Source organism: Tachysurus fulvidraco, chromosome 12 (genome assembly GCF_022655615.1).
Source record: "Tachysurus fulvidraco isolate hzauxx_2018 chromosome 12, HZAU_PFXX_2.0, whole genome shotgun sequence".
NCBI classification, from domain to species: Eukaryota; Metazoa; Chordata; class Actinopteri; order Siluriformes; family Bagridae; genus Tachysurus; species Tachysurus fulvidraco.
Genome location: NC_062529.1, coordinates 26,678,882 through 26,691,314, shown reverse-complemented (window position 1 = coordinate 26,691,314; position 12,433 = coordinate 26,678,882). Strand labels below are relative to the sequence as shown.

The 12,433-nt window shown below is 42.0% G+C and overlaps 1 protein-coding gene across 1 annotated transcript in view; it reads left to right on the top strand.

Moving 5' to 3' along the window:
• Positions 1–5,138: 5,138 nt before the first annotated feature.
• edaradd (EDAR-associated death domain) overlaps positions 5,139–12,433 on the top strand; it is a 25,345-nt gene continuing 18,050 nt past the window's right edge. Inside the window, exon 1 of the mRNA XM_027176635.2 lies at positions 5,139–5,342. Within this exon, the coding sequence (XP_027032436.1) occupies positions 5,309–5,342 (34 nt within the window). The 5' untranslated portion in view covers positions 5,139–5,308. The remainder of the gene's footprint in view (positions 5,343–12,433) is intronic.

The following is a 12,433-nucleotide window of genomic DNA, read 5'->3' as shown; positions in this document are numbered from 1 at the left end:
GCAAGTCGGAAAAACCAATTAATTCTAACTGTCCTGTGACTAGGGACACTTAAGGACAAAAAAAATCACAATACACAGCTCTCCGTGGTGTAGCAAACTGATGACGGGTCTGAACTAGGGATCAGAAAGTATACGAGTGACAAACACCCACAGATATGTAATGAATTTCTCGTTCTACCCCTACTTGGATCACTACTATTCGTAAAACCATCCCGAGGCTCCTAGAAATCTGTGTCTCAGCATCAGATACATACTTCTTTTGATGAAACATTTGGGGGACCTCGCCACTGAGATGAGGGTGAACTCTGTGGAGTCCAATGAAGGCCATCAATACATATCTGACAGTTGTAGCCCAGCTCCGTATCAGGAGACTCGATGGCAACACTAGACCGAGAGAGATGTGGTAACTACCATGTGATAACATTTTACAATTAGCGTGAACAACATTTGAATCAAAAAACAACGTAATATAAAATATATCCAAAAAACGAAAACATCGCCCAGTGTCACCCAATATGGGAGGAAAAATGAGGTTGCCCCTTAATTAGTCGGTTAACACCATCTCAAAGATTGCTAATAACAAAAACAATTCATGTGTGATAGGTATTCACAAGGGTGAATCAGGTTCATAAGACCAAAGTAATAATTGGATCCGGAATCACAGTCACAAATGTTAAATATTTAAAAATCGTACTGTACTGGTCACAAGGTTGTCCCAAGACTCAAACACAATTGTGACATACAGTTAAAAATCAAAATGCTGTCACTAAGTGCGGTCCTGCTAAAACTATGTGTAGGGTCAGGTGGGCAACACCCAAGTACTAACTGAGAACACGCAGTGGACTACACACAATACGTGGAAACCGGCGAAACACCCAATGGATACTAGCAGCCCAGTACGTAAGCTCAAAACCGTGGTCTCGGTCAGAAAATACTAAAAAGGATCGAGTTATAGTATGCTTACGGCTTCAGCTTTTTCGGTCCACCGTGTTTGCTAGAATCGATAATAGTGTGGATGAAACCCACCCACCGGGACCTCCCCTTCACCTCGGCATATGTGTTAAAACCAGCTAGATAACCCTGTCCTTGGTCCAGGAACACTGCTCTCCCAGCGATGTAACTGGTTGTCTTATCCCATCTTATATAAGCCTGACCCAGGGCAGGGCGTGCGGTGAAGGTTAGGAAAGCGTGACATTCTGCTGCTTACTCTTTAGATATATGTTTAGCGGCCGCCTGATAAAAGTTTGGACTGAGAAGGATTTGTTAAAACAGCAGTGATTCCGTGCAGGATTCTCCATCGTATATCTCTAGTTCTGTTTGTTAATGGGTGTGAAGTCTTGTAATGTGCCTGCCACATGGGATGTTCGTCGGGACAGCTGCCTCCGCTCAGCCCAGCTGACCTGGCACCACGGTGTGTCACCACTCATGGCTGTTAGAACCTTTAGGACCACAGGATACTTTAAACAGCTGGGATACAGATAAGGCTCAGGAAAAGGGTCACATCGCTCATGCCACAGTGTGGGAGGGGTCCCAAAGTGTGTCAGGGGTAAGAACGGAGGAGGGTGGTTGTCAAGGGTCCACCAGATCTCCAAAAGATTTTAAAAAAGGTAGTAACATTGGTGCACCACATTATCCGAACTTACCGACATTGAACAACATTAGAACGAACGCTCTGTATAAAAACGAAGTGGCAAGTTATTGCTCTGTAACAGTGTCAAAAACTAAAGCACTACAAAACCCTTCCGCCATGTGTAGTATAGGGGGAAAGAAGCAGACTTTGGGGCAGCCAGTGTAGCTTGTCACACACAGAACACTCTAAAACCTAGACTGTGTCCCTTCCCATGTTCTTGTGAATGAAGGTCTCTTCTTCCAGGTAAACCTCGCTAGGGGAATTAGAGAGGAACAACCGGGGTTCTTTTTTTCCTAAGAGAGGGTCCCCCTGGGAATGTGTGGGCCACACGGCGAGGATTATCAGACGCCCTCACCAATAAGGTAACACTCATTTTAACGCCATGGGGTCTGTTTTGGGTAGCCCTAGAAATCCCTAGAGACTCTATTCAGTGAATAGAACGATGTCCCAATTCTTAGGGGGGGGTGGGTGTCTTGACAAATAACTGAAAAAAAAGGAACTGGAACTGGCTAATTTAAAATCGGTGGGCGCATATACTAAGACCAACAGAGAGTTGATCCCTACATCGCTGGACAAAGCCAGTCTATGGCTGGGCCCCCCCCCTTAAAAAAAAAAAAAGTAGCGTATCGTGACAGAGAGCAACCTTGCTTACCCCCTGTACAAAAAACTTTAAAGGTAGCACAAAAGGGCAGAGGGCCACCATGCCCTTGGTGGCAGGTACACTGTGTCAGTGGTCACAATGAAAAAAACTTTGTTATTGTTTATAAATTCAGAGCTGTAAACGCAAAACTTATAAGAGTGTTTTGCCCAGATACAAAATCATGTTCAATCTAGTACTCTTGTCGCAACGCTTTCTATCTTGTCTATGATAAACAACAGGGAGTATGTTAACTGATCAAAGAGTTGAAGTCACCGAATCTGAGGATCAAATCATCTCCAGAAAAACACTTCCGCAGTCCTGGTGGCTAAACCTTACGATAAGCGATTTTTAGTTGTACTGCTTAATCAAACACAGGGGGTCCTCCCGTTTTTTATGTTAGGTGAGAGGGGTCTCGAGTTCTCGGTTTTTTTGTGACTGCAACCTTCGTAACTCATAGTGAAAGCAAAACCTCTGACACGTTAGAACTGGTTTGTTGAGGACTTCCGTGGTCAAGTCATTGGGCGCCAGGACCAAAACGAACGATAACAGAACGGGAAAGGAGAGGGGAGGAACATGCACCATAACGCACTTAGTAGAACTCTTCTAAGTAAGGTCCCGATCTGATACTTTAGGAGTCATAAAATCTTTCTCAAACGCTGACAACGTTTTGGGTAGTACTTTAGGAGGGGCTCTTCGTGAAGTGTATGGTGAGCTAACCACTGATAATATACTGCAGGGGAAAAACTAGATGTTCAGGGAGCAAAAAGGACTTTCATAGAGAGATGAACAGAAAAAGAGCAGGATGCGAGAAAAGAGGGGGGGAGACGGGGAGAGAGAGAGAGATGGAGATGATATAGAGGGCGGCGGGAGGAGGGAGGGGGGGGGAGGGGCATTGGGGGGGTATTTATAAACAGAAGATAAGAGGAAGTCAGGACAATTGGGTTTCAGAATGCCAGCGCAAGCTGTAATATTACACCCATACTTGTATACTAAGCGTGTGATTGTGAGTGATGAGGTACCGTTTTTTTTCTCTCTCTCATCTTAAATCTCTATCACAAAAAAAAGCAACACCACACACACAGCAACACACAACCCACACAACACGAAACACACAAAAACAACACACCCAATACAGGCCTTGGGCGCTCTAGTCCTAGTATGTCCCCAAGCACCATTCTGCTGGACATGTACACACAAATACCGAACCGTATTTATAATATCTCGTCCTACTCATGCCTCTCGAATAAGACGTCTACCAATCAGCAGTAAAAAAATCGTCGTCTTCTCTCATCGGAAGGGGTCAATCGGCCTCTCTCTCTAAAGAAGTCGGTCTCTCCTCTCGGGTCAATCTCTCGTACTCAATCAATCTCTGTCGTGTCTCTCGTCGGCTGTGTATGGCTGCGGTCCTCGACCAGCGCGGACCGCCCCGGGAATCTCTTTCACAACCAAAAGGGGCACCGATAACAAGTCACCGGGGAAAAAGAACACCGCGCCCCCTCTCATCGTTTCGCTCTCGTGGCTTCTCTGGTATACTGCTCTCGTCAGCCCGGCTCGCTCTTTAAGTAGTCTTGTCCGCGCGGGTCCGCCCGCGTCTTCACCCCCGGGGGGGGTCTCGTTTCCTCTCTCTCTCTCTCTGTATCTCTCTCTCGCTGCCCCTCTGTATCTCTTGTCCCCCCATCGTCATCCCCCCCTCTGTCTCTCTCTCTCTCTCTCTCTCCCCCTCTCTATTCCACTTGCATGCGATGATCAGGAAGGATCTGATCTAATGAAGCACAAAATTGCTTGATTGTTGTTGTTTTCTCCTCTTTTTGTTTCCTCCTGAATCACTTCATTAAACATGAAGAGAGGAAAAGAAAAGGAAAAATAAACACAGCAGTAGAGAGGTATAGATCATCTATATGGCACCTCCAACAGCAGCAGTGGCCCTTTAGCTTCAGGCTCACAGTGAATGATCCAGCTGGAGGAGGATGAATGTTCTCTTTCTGCATGGATATGTTTAATAGCACAGAGCAGTGAAGAGAGGGAAGAAAAAAGAGAAGAGCAAATGATCAGAAAGCATCTCCATAAAATCCATCTCTGCTATTAGATAATAGAGCTGGAGCTGTGCAGCATTTACTAAAGCTTGTTAAAGGGCAGTAAATTAAACACCAGCTGATTACAGAGGAATTCATCAAAGCTCATTAAAGTAACAGTGATACAGCGAGCGCTCATAAATCCAGTCATGTAGATGAAAAAAATTAGGATTTCACCAAAATCTGTGGTACAGAAAAGTAATTCTTCATCTACTATATTATTATTATTATTATTATTATTATTATTATTATTATTATTATTATTATTATTATTATCATCATCATCATCATCATAATTATTAATATCATCATCATCCTCATTATTATTATCATCATCATCATTATTAATATCATCATCATCATCATCATCATTATTATTATCATTATCATCATCATCACCATCATTATTATTATTATTATCATCATTATCATCATCATCCTCATTATTATTATTATAATCATCAACATTATCATCATCATCATCATCATAATCATTATTATTATCATCATCATCCTCATTATTATCATTATCATTATTATTATCATCATCATCATCATCATCATCATAATTATTATTATCATCATCATCATCATCATCATCATTATTATTAATTTATTATATATATATATATATATATATATATATATTATTATTATTATTATTATTATTATTATTATATTTGAACAGAAAATCTACATTTCTCTCAGTTTGAAAAAAACGACTCACAAAGTCTGATTCACATTTAACGAGTCTTTTAAAAAGAACCGATTCTTTTGGTGACTCACTATTCACCGGTAACCCACAGGAAGTGATGGAGTGTTTGCTCTTCACGCCCCTCGGTGTTGGCGTTCTGCTCCTGCTGGAGTGCTGGTTAGAGTTGAGTGAGGAAGGAGTCGGTACCGGATCTCTCTCTCTCTCTCTCTCTCTCTCTCTCTCTCTCTCTCTCTCTCTCTCTCTCTCTGAAGATGAGCAGTTTACAGGCGCTGCACGAGCCGCTCGGTGAGTCACCAACTCTCACTTCACCTTTTCACGTGCACTAAAACCTGGAGGTCAGAGCAACAGTGATGACGGGATACATGCAGAAATTATTATTATTATTATTATTATTATTATTATTATTATTATTATTATTATTAATTAATTAATGAAGTTAGTTACTACATTAATAACAATATTAATAATAATAATAATAATAATAATAATAATAATGATATTAACAATAATAACAATAATAATAATAATAATAATAAGATCTCTGTACTATTGTAATGCTGCTGAATATTTTTGTATTTTAAACAGAATTTATATTAAGATAAGACAAACCTTTATTCATCCCACAATGGGGAAATTTCTCTGTTACAGCAGCAAAGAGAAAGAAAATCAAAAACATATATATAAAATATAATAAAATAAATAAATAAAGACATAATGTAATATACAGTATAAACACAACACAATGTATAAATACAGAGAAGAAAGAAGAGACCATGAGTAAGTAGTTACACTAACAGACATATTGCACACAGTTATATTGCACGTGTTGTTTAAATACTATGTCATTGTCATTATTGCAGTTAAACAGTAATAACGGTGTGTAATTATAGTGACTGGTATTTAACCTTTTTATATATTTAGATCTCCATGTTTCTTCCCACCCTGGCAGTAAAGAGTGTAAAGCTAAACTATCAGTATAGTTATTATAACTATAACTACTCCATAAGTAAGAGTGGAGCTGTTGTGTAGCTGTGCAATGTAATTAGTAATTAGGTTGTGTGTATAAACTTAAACATTTATATAAATATATTCATTTATTCTGATTATTTGCTATAAAATAGGATCTACGGTGAATTGATTTTCTAAACAACTTTGATGAGTAAATCTGGCAACCCTTGTGATACACCGTCCTGCCCTCCGCTTTTACCCCGGGGTATGGTGCAGCGAGATTCCTGCCCTAAAGGCCTTCTATCAGCACTCATTAATTGTAGTTCCTATGTTTGGCCACTAGGTGCATTAAGAAGCAAGTAACATCCTTGTGTTCTCTCAGCTATAAACAGTTTCCTTCAGCAGTCTCTCTTTATTCTCTCTGAAGAAGTTTCTCTCTAAACTCCTTTGTCCTGAAGATGTGAGAAAGCTCCCAGCTTCGTCTCATGTCCTACACGTCATACATGAACGTCTCTCTACTACCTGCCCCCTACCTGCTACAGAGGCTACGTGTGATTTATCCTGATAGATCTGAAAAACACATTTTCATTATAAAACACTTTGTCTCCTCAATGAAACATCTAAAAGCTTTTACATAACGTGTGTGTATGTGAGTGTGTGTGTGTGTGAGTGTGTGTGTGTGTGAGTGTGTGTGTGTGTGAGTGTGTGTGAGTGTGTGTGTGTGTGTGTGTGTCTGTGTTTGTGTGTGTGTGTGTGTGTGTGTGTCTGTGTCTGTGTGTCTGAGTGTGTGTGTGTGTGTCCGTGTGTCCGTGTGTGTGTGTGTCTGTGTGTGTGTGTCTGAGTGTGTGTGTGTGTACATGTGTGTGTGTGTGTGTGTGTGTCTGAGTGTGTGTGTGTGTGTGTGTGTGTGTGTGTGTGATAGAGAAAGAGAGAGATTCAATTTATTAATTTAGTGAATTTACTTGTATGTGGCATCAAAACTGTTAAACAAGGTAACACACACACACACGTAATGATGTAATGATACACACACACACACACACACACACACACACACACACACACACACAGTGTACACAACACTCTGAAGTAGGTCTAGACTGAACACAGAATGGTTATTATGAGGTCTGGGTGAAAGCTGACACCTGAAGTATTCGCCTTTTCATGTCCTCAGAACTCGAGAGAACATCAGGTTGAGATTCTTCACGTCTACTGATCCTTATTAGTGCTCTGTGTCTGTAGTTAAGGTTCTACTTAAACCTCCTGACACTCTGATCTATCAGAAGGTCAAAGTTCTTATCTTATTAAAATGGTTTTGTGTGCCATCTTATAGTCACAGGGTTGTGTGTAGGGTTGGGGTTGGGGTTAGGCAGTGGTGTAGTCTAGTTTTTTGTAGTGAGTATACTGTGATCCCCCCCCCCCCAAGCCTCATACACACCCACCCTAGAGCGACACCCCATAGGCACCCCCACACTCACTAATGCATAAAATATGCATCTACATGTCATTTAGAGCATTATTAAAGACTGCTTATGTGTTATCAACATTCACATTTATTATAAGCAACAACAGACAGTCAGCTGATAAAACCTGTGCTCCAGGTCCCATATACATATAACATTTAAGGCTAAATGTAGACTATGAAAGTCAGTGGGTGCTGCCAACTGTCTGATTACCAACATTTTTCAAAATATCATCTTTTGTGTTAAACAGAAGAAAGAAACTCATACAGTTTTGGAACAAATTGAGGGTGAAGAAATAACACAATTATCATTTTTGGGTGAACTTTATACCTTTAAGAGCTACATTTAGCCTTAAATGTTATATGAATATGGGACCTGGAGCTCAGCTTTTATCAGCTGTCAATGTCCAATGTACATTTAAGAGTGAACAGTAAACATATCACCAAAACTCTTTCATTGCAGAATATTATGAACTGAATGAACTGGTAGTTTATAAAGCTTTATAAACACATGTGTACTCGGGCTGTGGGTGAAATGTCACCCGACGCTGCTGTAGCTTTAGGCGCAGGCTTCCGAAAACACACAGAGTTTAGTTTGGGTCTGCTTTCGTTTTAGATCTTCTTTTACTTTAGTTAGTTCATTTCAAATTTGCGCCACAAAACACCGCCAAGCAACTGATTTCCCTCCTCGGTAGGTGACGTCAGATCAGGTCACAGGCCACGGAAGCCCCAATGGTCCAAAAACGTTAGTGATTCGCAATCGCAACCACAGTCTGTGTTCGCAACACAGTGCAGGGTGAATTTATGACTGAAAGTTCTGTCACAAAACGATATTGTTACGTATCCTCACGCTTTTTAAGTGGGTGTACGGAGATCCTTGGCCTTTCCTAGTGTATACCTGCGTATCACGTAGACTACACCACTGGGGTTAGGGTTGGGGTTAGGGTTGTGTGTAGGGTTAGGGTTGAGGTTAGGGTTGGGGTTAGGGTTGTGTGTAGGGTTGGGGTTAGGGTTGTGTGTAGGGTTGGGGTTAGGGTTGTGTGTAGGGTTGGGGTTAGGGTTGTGTGTAGGGTTGGGGTTGGGGTTGTGTGTAGGGTTGGGGTTAGGGTTATGTGTAGGGTTGGGGTTGTGTGTAGGGTTGGGGTTAGGGTTGTGTGTAGGGTTAGGGTTAGGGTTGTGTGTAGGGTTGGGGTTGTGTGTAGGGTTAGGGTTGTGTGTAGGGTTAGGGTTGTTTGTAGGGTTAGGGGTTCGATTCCCACCTCCACCTTGTGTGTGTGGAGTTTGCATGTTCTCCCCGTGCCTCGGGGGTTTCCTCCAGGTACTCCGGTTTCCTCCCCTGGTCCAAAGACATGCATGGTAGGTTGATTGGCATCTCTGGAAAATTGTCCGTAGTGTGTGTGAGTGTGAGTGAATGAGAGTGTGTGTGTGTGCCCTGTGATGGGTTGGCACTCCGTCCAGGGTGTATCCTGCCTCGATGCCTGATGACTCTTGAGATAGGCACAGGCTCCCCGTGACCCGAGAAGTTCGGATAAGCGGTAGAAGATGAATGAATGAATGAACTTACCAAGTTCTGCCTCAGAAACACACCAGATGATCCGTCTTCTCTTCTCCATAATAAAAACAACCCATGAGCCAATCGGCATGTCAGTCTGGAATGATTGACAGGTGAATGTGTGATATTACCTGAGCTTCCGAAGCCCCGCCTTCTCCTCTCACTTTCCATCAGAGTAAATTAACAATGTTTGGATTAGTTTCATGTGAAATCAGATCTGTCAGTGTGTCACACTTAGCTAACATCACACACACGTACACAGCTCTCTATATTCAGGACGTGATTCAGTTCACTGGGGCGGGGGTGTGTGTGTGTGTGTGTGTTTAACCCAGACATCATTGACAGAACATCATTAAGTCTGTCAGACGGAGTGAGGTAATGAACTTACACCTTGTTTTTCTTCATGAGATGCGATCAGGAAAAATAAAAATGTTAGTGTTTAAAACTTTAATCTTTATCATCAGTGCAGTTTGACCTTCAGGAAGTGTTGGTTTTTATCACAGGATCAGACAAACTCTCAGAGTCAGAAGGTCACAGAGGAAACCTGAGGGCTTTAATGACTGATTGGGTTCTTTGTGTGGTTCTCACATTCACTCCGGTGATCCTCACGTCGTCTCTGTACGGCATGGAGATACATCGTGTCTCTGCATCACGGGATGAAAGTCAGAGCAAACGTTCTGCACTTCTGTCTTCTTCTTCTTCTTCTTCTTCTTCTTCTTCTTCTTCTTCTTCTTCTGTGCCTTTTATAAAGGAGCTTTGTTTTAGTTTAACTTAAAAACATGTTCTAGCCATCTCCAGGTTCTGATCTGGAAACCCGACACCCGTTATAAGAGTTTTAGTTTCTGATCTCTTCTTGTTTCTGTCAGAGATTCCTTCTCAGAATATTTCTTTCTCTCACATGTTCACTTGTATGTGAGAGAGAGTGTGTGTGTGTGTGTGTGTGTGTGTGTGTGTGTGTGTGTGTGTGTGTGTGAGAGAGAGAGAGAGAGAGAGAGAGAGAGAGAGAGAGAGTGTGTTTGTGTGTGAGAGAGAGAGAGTGTGTTTGTGTGTGAGAGAGAGAGAGTGTGTTTTGTGTGGTGCTAATAGAGAGAGTGTGTTTGTTGGTTTTTGTGAGAGTAGATATATAGAGAGAGAGAAGATAGAGTGTGTGTTTGTGGTTTGTTTTGTGTTTTTGTGTTGTGAGATAGAGCGAGATAGAGATATATAGATGAGAATATACTTTGGTGTGCGAGAGAGAGATGATATGTCATATTAGATCCTCGTTTTTTTTGTTTTTTCGATATCTATATATATATTTTTTTTTTTTTTTGTTTTTTTTTTTTTTCTATCCTCTTATCTATTTTTTTTTTTGTGTGGGTGTGTGTGTTGTGTGATACAGAGAGAGAGAGAGAGAGTGTGGTGTGTGTGTGTGTTTGAGTGGTGTGTCCTGTTTGTGTGAGTGTGTGTGTGTGTGTGGGAGCGAGAGAGAGATTGTGTGTGCGTGTGAGAGTGTGTGTGTGTGTGGTGTGGTGTTGTTGTTTGTTTTGGTGTGTGTGTGTGTGTGGTGTGTGAGAGAGAGAGAGAGAGTGTTGGGTGGTGGTGTGTGAGAGAGAGAGAGAGTGAGAGTGAGTGTGAGGAGAGAGAGAGAGAGAGTGAGAGGAGAGGATAGTGTGTGTGTGTGTGGTGTGTGTGTGTGGTGTGAGAGAAGTAGAGCGAGAGAGAGAGAGATAGTTGGTGTTTTTGTGTTTTTTGTGTGGTGTGTTTATATGTGGGTTTTTTTGGTTTGTGTGTTTTTTTTTTTTTTTGTTATTTTTTGTTTTTGTGTGTGAGAGAGAGAGATATAGGAGAGAGAGATCTAGAGTTGTTGTGTGCTTGGTTTTGTTCTATCATTTTTTTTGTTTTTTTTATCTATATTTCTAAGTTTTTTTTTATATATATATCGCTAGTTTTTTTTGTTTTTTGGTTTTTTTTGTGATTGTGTGTGTGTGTGTGTGGTGTGTGTGTGTGCTGGTCTATTGGTTTTTTAATAATTGAGAATAAGATCAGAATAGTGACCGCTCACGACTCACACTCACTCCCATTTCTATATTGTTGAACAAAATCTCTCTTAATGCACAATATATTCCTGTCACTGGGGTAATGGGTGGCCTGTGTGTGTGTGTGTGTGTGTGTGTGTGTGTGTGTGTGTGTGAGAGACAGAGAGAGAGAGAGAGTGCGTGTGTGTGTCTGTGTGTCTGTGTGTGTATGTGAGAGTGTGTGTGAGTGTGTGTGTGTGTCTGTGTGTGTGAGTGTGTCTGTGTGTGTGTGTGTGTGTGAGAGAGAGAGAGAGAGAGAGAGAGAGAGAGAGAGAGTGTGTGTGTGTGCGTGTGTGAGAGAGAGTGTGTGTGTGTGAGAGAGAGAGTGAGAGTGTGTGTGAGAGAGAGAGAGAGTGTGTGTGTGTGTGTGTGTGTGTGTGTGTGTGTGTGTGTGTGTGTGTGTGTGTGTGTGTGTGTGTGCTGGATCTATTGGTTAATAATGAGAATAAGATCAGAATAGTGACGCTTCACGACTCACACTCACTAACATTTTCTATAATTGTTAACAAAATCTATTATTAATGCACAAATATATTCCTGTAACTGTGTGTATGGGTGGCCGTGTGTGTGTGTGTGTGTGTGTGTGTGTGTGTGTGTGTGTGTGTGTGTGTGTGTGCTCACACGGGCAGCCCTGCAGTCGTATATTATGATGTGGTTTTCATTTCATCTCCTGAAGTTCATCCTGAACGTGCTGCTACACGCCGCCACATTCCCTCCACCTCACAGAAACAATGACGGCCTGATTTCAGGAGTCACGATTCATCTGAGAGAAAAAGGAGGGAAAAAATGACTAGATCATCTCTCTCTCATTTCAGAGAAAAAACAAGTTGTGTGTGTGTGTGTGTGTGTGTGTGTGTGTGTGTGTGTGTGTGTGTGTTTGCTGTCTGTGGTGTTGTGTAAACTCTCTTAAGGCAAAAGTCACTGAAGTGAGAATTTTATGAGAAGTTACTACAAGTTACATTCATATGTGTATTTATTTAGTCACAGTGATCATTTAGATATGTAGAATAGAATGTAATGGGGGTGGGGTCACGGTGTCTTAGTGGTTAGCACGTTCGCCTCACACCTCCAGGGTCGGGGGTTCGATTCCCACCTCCACCTTGTGTGTGTGGAGTTTGCATGTTCTCCCCGTGCCTCTGGGGTTTCCTCCGGGTACTCCGGTTTCCTCCCCCGGTCCAAAGACATGCATGGTAGGTTGATTGGCATCTCTGGAAAATTGTCCGTAGTGTGTGTGTGTGTGTGTGTGCCCTGTGATGGGTTGGCACTCCGTCCAGGGTGTATCCTGCCTCGATGCCCGATGACGCCTGAGATAGGCACAGGCTCCCCGTGACCCGAGAAGTTCGGATAAGCGGTAGGGAAT